Genomic DNA, 15503 nt, shown 5'->3' with positions numbered 1-15503 from the left:
TAAGACGATCATTACTCACGCTTATCTTTCCTACTTTGTCACAGTGTTTCCTATCTTAATGGAAAATGCATGATTAAACAAAGGATGGTGAAACAGCGACAAGAGCCAATGCAGGCCATTTGCCAGGGCGACTAATCTTAAGGATTTTACTTCCATAGGAAGTAAAACTGAGTAAAGCTGACAGAGATTGCTAAGCAACATGCACTGAGAGAATAGAAATACTACCTTTTTGAGAAATAAGCCAATTATTGAATTTCCAAATACAATCAGTTGTATATAGTACTATATGCATGCTGCTTTGTGTGTACAACACTTTTCCTTTGTGATTTAATTCAGCCGCATGTGCTTGAAATACAACATGTCACTGTAGAACTTTTAAATGTAAATGCTGATGTGGAGAAGCTGTCATCCAAGAAGAAAAATCTGAGAAAATTACAGAAATATTTATTCAGAAACATTTTCTCTGCTTCTCTCCCTCCTTCCTCCCTTTGGTCGAAATATTCTCACTACAAGTACAATTACTTAAGTCCTTTGTCCCAGCATGCAACTCAGCGAAAGGCAGTGGAACACCCTCACTAATGTAAAACACTCACATACACAGAATATTTGGTCTATACTCCTTTTTTTGGGGGCTAACATGTATATGATATACATGGTAGTCAGCCATCTTTAGGTTTTAAACACTGGTGTTTATATATTAGATGTGTCATATGTTTGAATGTTTTAGTGCTACAGCTTTAAGTTTAAATGTTTTGTCCAAGTGTTAATTCTGAAAAAAATTGTTTATTTCTGTTATGAGAAGAGAGAAGGCTCAGGAGATGCACTAGCGCTACACAGTGCGCAGGTCTGTTGGTGCAGTGCTCCCTGTGTGCACACCGAGCGGGACCTGAATACAAATATTATCCAAAACATTTTATCTAAACCCGACCCAGCATGTCCGGTCCCGATGGGTCCCGTCAAGCTCAGGTCAAGTATCCACAGATGCTCAGCAGAGGGTTCACCTGCAGTGCTGTGTTTCCAATGATGCGCCTCCTCTGGAAAAAATACAAATCGCCTGCGGAGCTCAGTGCAAGTCTGAAAACAGCTTTAGAGAGTCTGAGCAACAGCTGCGGAGCCACAAAGTTCGAGGGTTTCTTTATCAATAGTCACGTCAGTCACCAGTGACATTGAGTGCCTCCCATCTATGTGGGTTACTGGTTTCAGAAGGTGGAAAGAAAATGATCCTATTGTTACAGACCATGTGTTTTTACTGGCTACAACCCTGTTCTCAATGTTAATGTCCTAAACTGACTTTTACAGGCAACATTATGCTCAATGTGAAAAGTCACATCCACTGCAACATGAATATGAACAAATGTGGAACAGTATTTCGTTGTTACAACACATACCAACCAAATGATCTTATTGGCAGAAGACTCTTTGTGTAAAAGAAAAACTGGAATATAGGGGCTGATTTTTGTGACTTTGATATTTACTCTGGAGGAATTTAAGGCTGCTACACACTAGAGGATTTTCAACTCTTGACTGATTATAAAAACGTGGGAGACCACAGACATAATGACAGATTTAACCCATGTTTAATCTTACAATCTTCAGAACGCACACACTGGATGATTTGGCCAGAACGTCAGACCACACGCACACCGTTTGTAGCAAACAATTTGACAGTGCCGATTCTATGGACTTCTTCCTTTTCAGTTTTTTATGGCGGTTGGTATCACTGCCACCTTCTGAACTGGAGTGTAGAGCACTCGTGTGATTGAACATGACTTCAGAAGAAAAATAAACATGGAGGAGGACCAACATCATGTGTTCTGTTTTACAGTGAAAACGAAAAAAAAATATGGATAAAGTCCTCACACTTCAGGATTATTTGGGCAGATAATCAGCACCGAGTGACCTACAGTCGAAAACGCCCCCGCGATCGTCGGAAGTGGCAAATCAGGTCTAAAATCGGCGTTATTATCCTCTATTGTGCAGCAGGCTTTAACTGACGGGTTGGAGAGCAATAGTGTGTGTTTGATAAAGGCACCTCCACAGCTCTGAGCGGAAATGTGGATGGATGATGATTCCCATAATTTATGGGATTGTCCATTACTACAGGGATTCCAGCAGAACATAAAAGAGGCAGTCAATAAAATAAGGAATACTGATATCCAACTAGATCTAGTGGATTCTAAACCGAGGGACGTTTCTGAAAGGGTAAACAACAAAGACCAAGGGTGTATCTCATGCATTCTTTTAATGGTTGCATGGAAAATGATATACGGAAAATCCGGATGAAAGCATCAAGCATTACTCAGTCCACTCAAAGGCTAAGATGAGTCACCACAATGGAGTAGCCCGATCGCTAATGAGGGTGGACACGCACACCACAAAGATGGATTCCTATAAGAAGCAAGTGGATTGAGGTTTACTATATGTTTGTCAATTCTTGCTTAATGTGAGCAATTGTTGTAAAAATTAAAAACTAGGCAGGGACGTCTTTTATGTCTGAGAGCTGAAGAATGGGCCCTGAAGTGGAAGACAGAGTGAATGGATTCAAACTGACTTGTTACCACCATTAAGCAGGTTTTCTTTTTTTCTGTTAGTGAGAGGTATTACACAAAACCTACTGCACAAATTACTTTTAAACCTGATGGAAGGATGTCTCATGAGAGAAACCCATTACATTTTGGTGCAAACCTGAATTGATGTTGGATGCAGGAATTTTGTTTCACAGCATTTTTCACAATCTATGGTGGTAGCGGGGGTGCACTTTGATGCCCATGATGAGATTCCAAGTGACAGGTACACAGACTGAGTGAAAGAGAAGTTCTCTCGTGAGAGCACTGCATTGCACACTGCTTGCAGGTACGTGTACATCTGCAGCTGAAACTACGAGGTCAGATGGTCTGCTTGGAGAGTAATAACTTTATGGATGGTAGCGCGATGCATATGACAAGTAGTGCTGTAAACAGTGCTGCAAAAAACGATACAATGCCGCATCAGAGCAAAAATGCTACATTAGATATCTGCTACATTATTATGAAAAGTGTCAGAATGTTTTGTTCATTGTGAAATTGTAGCAGGCCAAATTAGAATATGGTGGGCTGCTATAGTCTAGAGAATTTATGGGAGACACTGTTTTGACATGGTGGTGATATGCACTCTCAAACCGCCTTCCTAGTCTTTCATTTATTCTACATAAAACCTACACAAACAAATGCATGTTGAGTGCATGAAGAAATCAGAAATGACTGCTCATTTGTAAATGTTGTTAGTCCAAATGATCAAATTAGCTTCTATGATGTGATTCCACCAGAAAAGGTAATTCAGTCATTATTTAAACATTGAGCTCCGGCTTGAATTCATCCTCTGCTGCGAATCTAAAAGACCCAAGACTTAAAGGTACAGTGTGTAGAATTTAGTGATATCTAGTGTTGAAATGTCATGTTGCAGCTGAACACCCCTCACCTCACCCTCTCCTTCCAAACATGAAAAATAAACTGTGGTAGCCAGAAAACTACAATTCATACAATTATTTATTATTATTCTACATTAAATATCTGCCAATAGATCCCTTTCACCTAAATCTTACACACTGGACCTTTAACTTTTGGTAGGCGGGTAACAATAATATTTAAAAAATCTTAATTTCATCTACTGTGGTCCACCAAAGCTCTATTTTCAGACTACTATCCGAAAAGCCTCTAAATCTTTGAACGCTTGACTAAGATGATGACATTCAGGGTTAGAGAGTCAATGTTCATGTGCTGTGACTACATAAAGTAGGTGTGTTTTTACATGTGCATAAATGTTTTTTTCAGTTTCAGAGAAAACGCTTCACTGAACTGGACCGTGAGGAACGACTCACTCTCCATCATGACTGTGAAGACGTGTGCATGTCAAATATAATCACACATTTATTTCATGGACGGGCTTTAAACTGTAACACTAACCTCTGCCTCTCCTTCACTCGCTCACTCTGTCTCACACACCATGACACACTTTCAGTCTCTCCGTCTCTCCGCCTCCCCCTTTAAAACAACATAATCCTTCTTCCACGGGACACAAGTTGGGTATGAAGTGTGGGATGGGCTTCAAGTTTAAAACCCTTTAGGCTCAATCCAGCTATCAGCGTCTCTATACAGTTATATAACAAGCCACAGTGAGGACATATGCTGTCTGAAAACCTAATCCAAACAGATGATATATAGATAACATACTGGGAGGTGAAGTGGAAGACCAAACCTGTTAGTCATGCTTATCAGACTCTATTTGCACAGGACTTGTATTACATGTGGGAACACAGTCATTCATAGAACACCCCTCAACCTCTGTTTCATAAAACATTTTGCACGGGATAATTACATTGGCAGGAAAGACCAGTTTTCCATGTCACACTTCTCATATGTAAAGCCAAGATTTTCCAATTTGCTTATTGATTTAGCAACACAGAACCTGAGAGATTTCAGCATTCAAGACTCCACTCGACTGGAAAAAGAGAGAGAAAATGATTTGCACAGGATTAGTGTTCTAATCATAGGAAGTACAAGACTGGGGCTAGGTGGAGCTATACGTCTCCCGCCCCTCCTTCATGTGGTGGAGCTTTGTGTCCATACACTGTGTGATTACATGCAGGCAAGTGTGTGAGAAAGACCTGCTGCACTTGTCCCCTCCATCCATGAATAGTTTTCAGAGGGTACAGTTACATCATCCCTGAACATGGGCCAATTGTCTCTGAATGCTGGGAAATAAACAGGGAACCCCCCCCCCCCCCCACACACACACACACCGCCCTCTGCTCCTCTCCCTTTCCTGTGTCTCCCACCGCTCACATCTCGAGGAAACCTTCACTGCTGAGGGCATATTCTCCTGCAGCCTGATCACACACGTCTACTGTGACCTGCTGCGCTCACCCTAAACAAGGGGAGTGGAAGGGAACGCCACCCGGCAGCCAACACTACAGTTTTCAGAAAAAAAGGTCATCGTCACATATTAAACCAATAAAGATATCGCTCCGGTATGTGAAACGCTATAGGGCAGGGGCACATATAAGTCATTCACAGAGCACTGACCTACATCTGTGGAAACACTGCACCATTGTGGAACAGCTCCCCACGGGACTCATTAGGAACAGTTAAGTTCACACTGTGATATCTCACAATTTGTTTACATAATGTTGCTTACGTGACGGTAAACTTTCTGCCTGATGACTTCATGCGAGCTCGCGGATTAGTTTGTGAATTTGTGTTTTATCAAAGCTTGTGGCAGCTTTGCATTATAAATGTGCATTTTTAAACCTGCACCTCAATGGTTTTCTTTATAGAAACTACATTTATGTGCTTGTGCACATGCAGGAGCATATACACACAAATACTAACATACTTCTCTCTGATGCTTCAATTAAAGCAATATAAAATCAGACTAACTCTTTGTCCTAACCACTCTATCCATTACTCTACATATACACTATATCACATAGACTATTTATAATTTACACTTTGCTTAATCCTGGTGTAAATTAGAGATGTTATTTTTCTTTACTGATTGAAACTGGCAAGCAGTAAAGTGATGAACCCATAGGTAAAATTGTATATGTAGAGACATAATCAATTCTGGTCTCCTCAGCAACTGAAGCTGCACAGAAGCGAGGGCTCAGCCTTTGAAACAGCATGAAAGTGTAACACAAGCAGCGATTTAGAGAAAACACAGTAGGATGCAAGATATGTGGGTTGAATTTAAAGAAATGCAAGTTTAAGTTTTTGAGCAGGAAGAAACAAAATGAGACCTTTAGAGAGATCATCAGCAGAGACACGAGGGAAGAGGCAGCAAGACATATTTTCCTTTTCCGCCTTTGCCTTTAGTAATGTTTCCAAACCAGGTACTTCATTTTGTGCAAGATTAGCCCAATTAAAGATGCAGAAGATTAAGAAAGATACATCCACAGAGTCGGCTGCACCTAGCTTCAGGGCTTTGTGATATTTTATTAATGAAACATGAATCACAGGCTGGTCCCACTGCTGCTGCTATAGTAGCTAACACTGGGAGTTTGGCCTGACACTATTACTCAGCAGGAGTCTGGCCCACATGGCAGAACCAGTGGGCCTCATGGGGCCTGGTTTTTTGGCTGCTGCTCATTGTGAGCAATGTAAACAGATCAGCTTATCGGCCCACCTGCACCAGCAAATAAGAGGCTATGATGACGTGGCACAGGGTAAAAGAATGGGGGGAGAAGGGGAATAAAAGAATACAAATAAAAACATATTTCATAATGTTTCAGTAAACAAAAGACCATGTCATGATGTCAACACAGGCTTTTTGCATGATGCTGCCTAATAACTGAGAATAAAAATCTGCATAATAGTTTGGCTTCACCTTCACTGAGGTCATTTCATTGAGGCTTTGGCATCTCCGCTCTCGCTGCTGCAACACTGTGCCACAAATCCAGATGAGGGCCTTAAGCCACACGCTAAATCCTGTGTATTCAGTCTTTCCTCTCTGATGGGGCGTGCAGGGCGAGGCTGACTAACGCAGAGGACATTTGTCCAAGGTGAACGACAACCGTCGGCCGTAATGACTAATATATTGTCCACTGTGACTAAATGAGCGTTCACAGCGTCTGGCAAGTCAAAGGCCAGAACATTAGTTACATTTTTGTTTTTTTTCCTTCTTTTTTGCCTAAATGAGAGCTGGATCAGTGAAGTCACAGGACTCTTAATTTTCCCCCCACATTTCTCTCAGCACTGCAATTTAAGATACAGCACAGGGCGAAGGGTGACGTTCAGCCCAGGCACAGCAGATTGTTTTTGTTGGACCGAGCTCCGCTACACTCTCATCAGCTATGGAAATGATGTCTGCTCCTTGCAGGTTTTGCTACAGGAGGGAGGCATTCTGGTGCCAAGAGCAACATGACCAGAACTGTTACACTTGGGGGAGAAAATTGCATTATTTGTGTATACAAGAGGAGAGCAGCAGGCGATTGCAAGCAGGGGCCCTAATCAGAATAGGAGCAATGAGAAATCCATCATGCTCTACTGGGACACAGAACTGGAAAGTCAAAACTCTGGAGGACTCGTTGTTGAGCAGACGGGGAGGAATGGGGAGCAGAGCACAGTTTGAGATGACAGGACTGGAGAAGAAGGAGTCTGGACCAGGAGCCAACAGAGGGTCAGCTGAAGTACAACCAGGTTTTTCTCTAATGGACTTCAAAGTATGAAGCCAGTGAGTTTTCACTATTAGTGGGTTTTAGTTTATAGTTTATATTATATCATATATTATTTCCAGAATATAAGTTGATTTCAGACTCCTTACTCAAATATATTTTGTATAGAATCTTTACAGACTCATTTTAGTGTTTCACATGACATGCAGTATATTTCTTTTTCTGAAAATCCCAGTTAAAAGTGTTTATTAAATCATCTGCTTTGTGTCACTTCTGGGGCAAAGTCACACATTTCCTCCCACACACCACCAGCAGAGCAGTGTCTGCAGCAGTGACACAGAATGACAATATAGATGACAAATAACAGTTGTGCATTTAAAGTATTATTTAATATTAGATGCATATTTTTCAGCAGTGCATCAGGCTGTAAAACACATTCACATTGTATTACCTCATGAAGTGGATATATATGGCTTATTAACATATCTGTAAAACACATGGAGCAACATTCTCATTCAATCAGACTTGCATCTATAGTCTAATATTTGTTCTTAAGCTCTTTCATGTTTTCTACCAACTCCATATAAACACACCACTGGTTGCTCATATTTTTTTTTGCTGGAGGTGGTGCAAACAAGAGCATACAGAGCTTTACTGTGAGCTCAGAGGAACTGCAGAACCAGCTGATTACTGTGTTGGTTTGACAAAAAATCAAAATGAAAGGTCAATGAAGTGTTAAATGATTGGAAAAATACATATTGTACTAGTTACTGCTACTCAGGAAGCATTTTAGTGTTGTAGCTAGAGGTGGAGCTGATGTTCATTCCTGTATGAACTTTGAAGTAGTTGAATCTATGCATTATCCAATGATTCATATTGTTATACTGACTATGGTTCAGTGCTTTCCATTACCCAGACAGTGGCCGCCCCCCAAATTGTCCTGTCATAGCTTCATAATGATAATAATGTTAAACACTTTTACTCTCGTCGAATTAGTGGCCTGTCAAAACATTCACAACATTTTCACCATCCTCAGCAGAGGGACAGAATAACATCAATGTGCGTGTTGCCATGACGAGCATATGGTTCTTCCTGTGCACATGATAGTGTACTGCCTGTGTGTTCAGCACAAACTGGATCCAGTTCTGTGGAACACTCTAGTTTGTCAAAATCTTATTCTACAAAGCCATTTGTAAAGTATGAGTGGATAAGAAGTACACTATATCTTCAAAATGTAAAGACAGGATCTAGACAGGTAACATAAAAGTTGCCCAAAAGTGCCCTAAAACATGGTGTTTCACTCTCCACATCTTTTGACACTGTTGGCAAATGTGAAGCGAGTGACATCAACAGGTACTGACCTTTTCTGACAAACACCTCAATAAAAATAAACTGTGCCAAGACACATCACTACAGTGACTCAAAGACACCACGACATCACTGAAAGATCTTTCTCTACTGTAATCCAATTATTCAAGGCAGTGCTTTCACCATGGGGATCACTGAGAATGTCAAACAGTGAGCTGGGACATAATGAAAAGACATAGTATTGACTGTTAGTGGCGTTTGCAGTCAGGGGAATGTTATACCTTCCCAGAAATGAAGTGGAAATGTAGCAGGCATTCTAGTTACCAAATAAACCACACAACAAGAGGCATCGTGGCCCTGTTGACACAGGGAAACATATTTCTGTCAGCACTCCATCAATATTTATGTTAGACGGCCGAGTCAAAACAGGCAGCAGTTAAACTAATCAACTGCAATGTGCTCCTGAATCTGAGCCCTGCTGCCTGTTGAAATTACGACAAATGTATTTACCACAACACACACACACACACATATTGTGCACACACACAAACGCACATCCATACACGCTGCAGACCACCAAGTAAACAAAGTGAAGAGGATGGAGGCTTGCAGCAACGTCTTCAATCAGAAAAAAATGTGCAAAAGCCAGTGTTGCCGCTCTACTTTATCACCACAATTATGATTCAGCATCTGTTTCCCTTAGCGGGTGATCAGCCCAGCGCTCCGCCGGCACTGAGGGAGCGGCTGAGACGGCCAGCATCCAGAGACGAGCCGCAGATTGCTCTGAGGTGTTGGCACGCTGCCAAGCCAATTCTGTCCTGTCCTTTCAGATCCTTATCAAGGGCACCAGTAACAAAAGGTAAATAACAGCTCCGATGGATGAGTGAGAGACGGAGACAGAGAGGTGCGTGTGCGTGTGTGTGTGCCACATCCATGTCCGTGACCCCAGTTAACCACATCTGTGCTAAATAAATGAACACGTGTGTGTGTGTGTGTGTGTGTGTGTGTGTGTGTGTGTGTGTGTGTGTGTGTGTGTGTGTCACATCAATGTCCGTGACCCCAGTTAACCACATAAGTGCTAAATAAATTAACGTGTGTGTGTTTATTGTATGTTGTTTGCAATGTTTGAATGTGCTTGTGTATTTTGGCTTGCATTACACATGTGGGTGTGTTACAGTAAAACAGGCCAGTGGCCAGCTTATCAGCTCCTTCCTGCTCACATTTTGCTTATACCCCCCCCAACATCCCCCGACTCCCTGCTCTGCGTGTACCTGGTCAGCAGGCAGCAGTCGTGAAGCAGGGTCTTCTCCACGTAGACGCCTCGATCCTCCTGTGTGGTCACGGTGTGGCCGTTGTGACGCCACCGCAGCTCCACTGAAGGGTCCACGTAGGAGGCAGTGCACTGCAGGGGGAGCCGGTCCCCACGAAAAACCAGTTGACGCTGAGAAGGGATGAGCTGGAAGAGGGGCATCTCCAGAGGTCCATCTGGAAGATGAGGAGAGGATAAAACAGGAAGGTCAGCTTGTAAACCTTCACTTCCCTTCCCCCTCTCCTGAGGCGGAAAGGTAGAGGATGAGTAGGGAGGTCATTCTTCCATCCTTGACAGAAAAAGAAAGAATAGTGGTTCTACCGCATGGGTGTTCTGCAGGATTTTGCCTATTTATTACTATTAACAAACAACAAATGAGGCACTGCATGCTTGGTCTGTCATATCAAGCCTGCACACACTACCACAAACACACAAATCATTACCCTATGCACCAACAGCACACACACGTGCATGCCCCAAAACATACTGTCAACACACAAATACACACACACAGGGTGCATTTTGTCAAGGTCACCCCCCCGCCAATCCCACATGTTGATGCTGTTGAGTGAGATGAACAGCAGCTGATAAAGGAGAACAGCCTTGAGCACTCCCCTGGACTCTCCTTGACTCCTTACACGCTGTGGACTCCTGGTGCAACACCAGTGATAGGATTACTTACCTCGCAGCTGCCTCTAGTCCTCCAGCCTTTTGAGAGAATATGCTAATATCAACGATAACATTAGAAGACAGAGGAGCGTGTTAAATCCATTGCTAGAATATGGGAGGGGGTTTGATATTTAGTGATAATCCCTCAATCCCTGATTATTCTAATTATACTGTATGATATATAAGATAAATCAGTGTTTCTAATCATGATGAAGCCTTAAAGTTTCAGTTTCGGCCTGGTTCTGTGAGCCTGGCCATTGTGAGGGGAGTCTTGCAGGTTGAAGGAATATGTTATTCTGGAGACCCATGATGTCTTTAGAATAAATTGTCAATAAGAGGTGCAAAAGGGTGACCGGTAGGGGTTTAACGGTACACAAAAATCACGTTTCGTTACATACCGCGGTTTTGAGGTCACGGTTCGGTAAGTTTCCGTTACAGTAGAAATAAGGAACAGAAAACATTAAACAGATTTTGTATTTCTTTTAATTCAACCTAACTATGGCTGTGTCTTTCTTCTTCTCAAAAGTAAAACAACAAAATGAAAAACTTTCATAACAAAACAAATTAAAATGCAAGAAAAATGCAAGTAATTACCCGTACGCACACAAATCCGTTTTGCACGAGGAATTGCTGCAATCATTCAGTACACATGTGTACCAAAAAGCCCATACAGGAAATTTTTGGTTCGGATACATGTAAAGTTACACCACTAGTGACCAGCCACCCAACCACCCACCTACCTACCAACCTACTTATCTACCCACCTTCCTACATACCTATTACAACAATCAATCCATCAAATGTTATTTATATAGCCCATATTCACAAATTGTCTATTGGGACTCAACAAGATGCAACATCCTCTGCCCTTAACCTTTGACAAGGGTGAGGATAAAAATATTTTAGCACAAAGAAACAAGCCTGTCTTCTTTTTCTATGTTGTAGCTCCTCTACTAATTCAGATCATGTCTACATTACTACAGCTATAGGCACCAATCCACCGTTAAACATTCACTTGAGTTGCTCAAGTATTCTCTACTCCCTGGTACTTAAGCGACTTCTTGTTGTCCCATTTGCTTTTCTCTGGACTCCATTTCAGTTAACTCTCCTATGGTACAAGGAGAACGTTCCTATTTGCCTTATGTGTCTGATGATCAGTTATTCCTCTGCCTCCTTTATCGGTAATGGAACGTGTTATAAATGTAGTGTATTGGCAGCAATGGGGGTTTGCTGTACTACCATCACCACACCAAGGCTGTTCTTCCAAAAAGGTGCCTTATAAGCATACAAAGTCAAGATGATCTCAAACCTTTCCATTATATGTGGAGTTTCTCTTTTAGAGAAATATATCAAACCTTGGTTCACCTCGCCAAACCAATTTTTGTGTCCTTTCTATCAGTCTCCAGGAATGCCAAAGTGCATTCTCACAGATATATTTTGCACTTCCCTTAAGTTGATATCTATTTGGCCTTCTAACTTAGCCTTGGGTCATACAGACTGCAAAAGAGAAAGAGGGACTCTGTTATTTCAAATATGTGGTGAACATCTTTTTCTGACCTTATTCTTTGTACTGTCAACGTAGGTGAGAGGCTTAAAAAAAAAAAAAGATGATGCACACAAAGTGAAAATAATAAAAATCAAAAGTAATAAAATAGATCAACACCATAAAAATCTCCGTAACAGGATTCGCTCAGCACGTTGCCCAGCTCGCTGTCCCACCTTCAGCCCATGTTCGTTCATACAAGGCCAGAAATTTCCTTGGACATGCTCCAAAGAGCAGCATAAGCAGGCACGTTGCCTTTGCTTGTATTCCAATCAATGGTGGATGCTGCTGCCGTCTGACAGGCGATTCGATACAAGGGTCATAAAGTCTTTTCATTGCCTCATGCATCGCTTTGCAGAAAAAAAAAGAAACAATACTGAAAGATCCATGTCTGGTGATGTGGCGGCATGTCTACAGCCCACAACTTAACATTTCTACTGAGTGGGAGAGAACCGCTCACTCGCTGTTTATGTGAATATACTGCGGAGGCCAGTAAGCAATCACAGCTATTAACACACGCAAGGCCTTGACCTCAATTTCAGACACAAGTAATTTATAATCATAGGTGCATAATCAAAAGTGCCATGCTTTGGAGTGTAACATTAAAAATCTGTCATTAATATTGGATCTTACATGATGACATCTCTGTGTAATTACTGGAGCTGACCCTGTTAGAGAGTTAAGACTCTGATAGTCCTCGGCGACAGTAGCTGAGGCTTTGTTATCTCCTGCGGGTGGCACACAGCTGAAACAGCAGAGGGGCCATTGACTGTTGACTTGGCTGATGCTGATACTGTTGAAACAACGCTTTGAGCCAAGGATCAGAGAGCGGCCGCTTGGCTTCGCCCACTGGACACTGCAGAGCAAAGATGCGGTGGTTGTGTGTGTGTGCCTGTGTGTGTGTGTGTGTGCATGCAAGTGTGCGTGTGTGTGTGGAGGAGAAAGAGAGATGGCGACAGGCCTGATGATAGAGTTCATTAACAGTGTGGCTCAGTCTGTACAGCAAACAGTGATGCACCCTGACTACCAGGGCTTTGTGAGGACACAATGACTAAAAATCTTTACAGATGGACCTTAGAGTGTGTCACCACCAATAATCCAACACTGATGTGAAACTCAATGGAATAAAAGCATTATTTTAAAATTAAAATCTAATTGTCAGCATTTTTTTCCTCACTGAATTCAGACTTCACACGAATAAAAGATTTCTGTGTATGTAATCCAGTGATTTGTTATCTCATTAATAAGAGCCTCACCGTTTGCTCTCAGTGCATAAGAGTTAATATTACATTATTGCTGACACAAATGGAGCCTCCTGCTGCTAAATGCCTCAAAATAAACATGTTCAAGTGGCCAAACGCTACAGGGCTTTTATTATGAAGCAGCCACGGGAAAGACAATGTAATTAGCATTAGCGAGGATGGTTTATTAAAAAATGTGTCTATAATACAAGACAAAGTTGTTTTTAGCATTTTTCCATCAGGGGATGTTTTTTTGCATGACATTATAAGAGATGAAGCTTTACTGCCAATTAGTGAATCTATTTCTTTCTTCTGGGTTGAATGATGAATTATTCATTGAATTTAACATTTTTAATACAGACTATACGTAAAAAGCTGGTATATAGCTGGACTGCGTATAGGCAAGCAGAAGTGAACTTTGCTCTTTTTTTCATGTGAGTAGGTGTCTCATTGTTCAGTTATGAAATCCAACCGCACCAAAGAACGTCTCTCCTGTTCTGCTGACAGCGTTGTAAGCTGGTGTTAACTTCGCATGACGGCAATAACGTCTGCTTTAGCATAGCATGTTCCGATGACAGACATGGTTCACAGCAGGCAGGCAGAACTCTGTATACACCTTAAACTCTTTGCAAATCATTTTAAAGAGCAAAGACGTTGAATGGACGGCCCGCAGAGAGACACAGGAGCTTTGATTGGCCAGCGTCTGCATGGAGTCTGTTGTTAGTTCAGGCCAATCAGAGCTCCTTCTACTGCATCATTTAACATTTAATCCATGTGTAAAAACACTTGAAATATGAATATATTAATATATTAAGCAAAAGTGATAATAAATAATTGTTAACATGCCGACACATGTAAATCTCCATCTTTATATATTTTATTGTGGTAAAAGTTAATTTTGACGCCTGTTGACAATAAAGAGGTTTCTGTGAGTTCTTTTTATTTACTGATCTTCTTTTTCACACACATTCAAAGACTTTGATCAAAAATCAAAACAGTTTTCAAAATGAAGCAAGTAGATATTCTCCATCTCTGACTGACTCTCTAGTTTGTTTTTCTACAGTTTCTCTGTCTCAAAGCAACTGCTTTAAAAGAGGTGTGTGACTGAGCTTCAAAGACGAATGTGACAAGACGACATTGAGTCATATTTGGTGATATTTTTATATCATTAATTAGAGGCACACCACAGGCTATAAGACTCAGGCCCGCACATGAAATTTTATTTAATGACATGATGCCCATAAAGGCCAGTTGCACTGCTGTGTCATCATGCAATAAAAAGCAGCTATAGAAAGCAGAGACTTGTCCTGCAGCATATGACGTGCCTTGTGAGCGCCGCACTTTACGTCTGGACTGTGGCTCTCATCCCAGCAGTGTTAAACAACCAGAGGCCTGTGGCTAGATGAGTAAAACAGACGCCTGACCTGAAGTTAACACAGGAAGCCACCTGATCGTGACAGGAAGCCGCATGCGCCCCTCCATTCCCTCTCATTTGCAGGCAGCACTCGACCTGCAGCGGTGGAGGGACAGGGGCTCATTGCCGGGATGTATGGTGCAGACATCTGCTACCCATCATGCTGGAGCCGGCGGAGAAGGAAACAGATGCATCTTCTATGACGCACCTTCATAAAAACAATGGGGGGAATATCTCAGTGGAGAAATATTAATATTTCCAGCGTTATGTGAGAATATTGCTATCCCATCCCATCACTTTTCTTGATAACAAGACGCTGGCAGCAGGTTCTGAGCACATCCACCATCCAAACAGCCACAACCAGGTCCTGGCTGGTGCATGGCATACTTTTACAAAGTGAAACCATATGAAAATAACAACCATCAAATACGATTTAAAATACGGTTGTTAGAGCAACACCACTGTATCTAATTGAAAATTGCTCGGTACAGAGTGAAAAAACACTGCAAGATGGAGGTGGGCTGTCGAAAGGCGGATGGATCCAAGCATGGCAAGAGCAGGAAGCTTCCTCATTGTAATCCCTTAATGGATGCTTTAAGGCCTGAAAGGAACGCTCCTCTTCCTGCCACTGGATTCCACTCAGGGCTCTTTGTCTGCTGGACTACGCAGAATTACCCTGTAATTGCTTTGGTTTGTTCTGCGTAAATGAGAAAACAGGCATAATAAGGATTACACAGAGTAACCCCAGAGTGTCTGTGGTGCAGACGTCTCTTGATGACGCCGTTTGTGTATTCAAACACAACCTGCAGGTGAAGACGACATGCAAATGCTGCAGACTGGGAAACATTTCTCCTCATGATATTTCTGCAGAC

The 15503-nt window shown here is 41.9% G+C and overlaps 1 protein-coding gene across 1 annotated transcript in view; it reads right to left on the bottom strand.

Annotated features, from left to right (window-relative positions):
* The window catches only part of LOC109629638 (adhesion G protein-coupled receptor A3), a 172984-nt gene that overhangs the window by 116032 nt on the left and 41449 nt on the right, over positions 1-15503 (bottom strand). The window contains 1 exon segment of the mRNA XM_020087410.2: positions 9727-9940. Coding sequence (XP_019942969.2) covers positions 9727-9940 — 214 coding nt within the window.

Source organism: Paralichthys olivaceus, chromosome 14 (genome assembly GCF_024713975.1).
Source record: "Paralichthys olivaceus isolate ysfri-2021 chromosome 14, ASM2471397v2, whole genome shotgun sequence".
NCBI lineage: Eukaryota > Metazoa > Chordata > Actinopteri > Pleuronectiformes > Paralichthyidae > Paralichthys > Paralichthys olivaceus.
The sequence above is the reverse complement of the archived record's forward strand: the minus strand, read 5'-3'. Positions and strand labels throughout refer to the sequence as shown.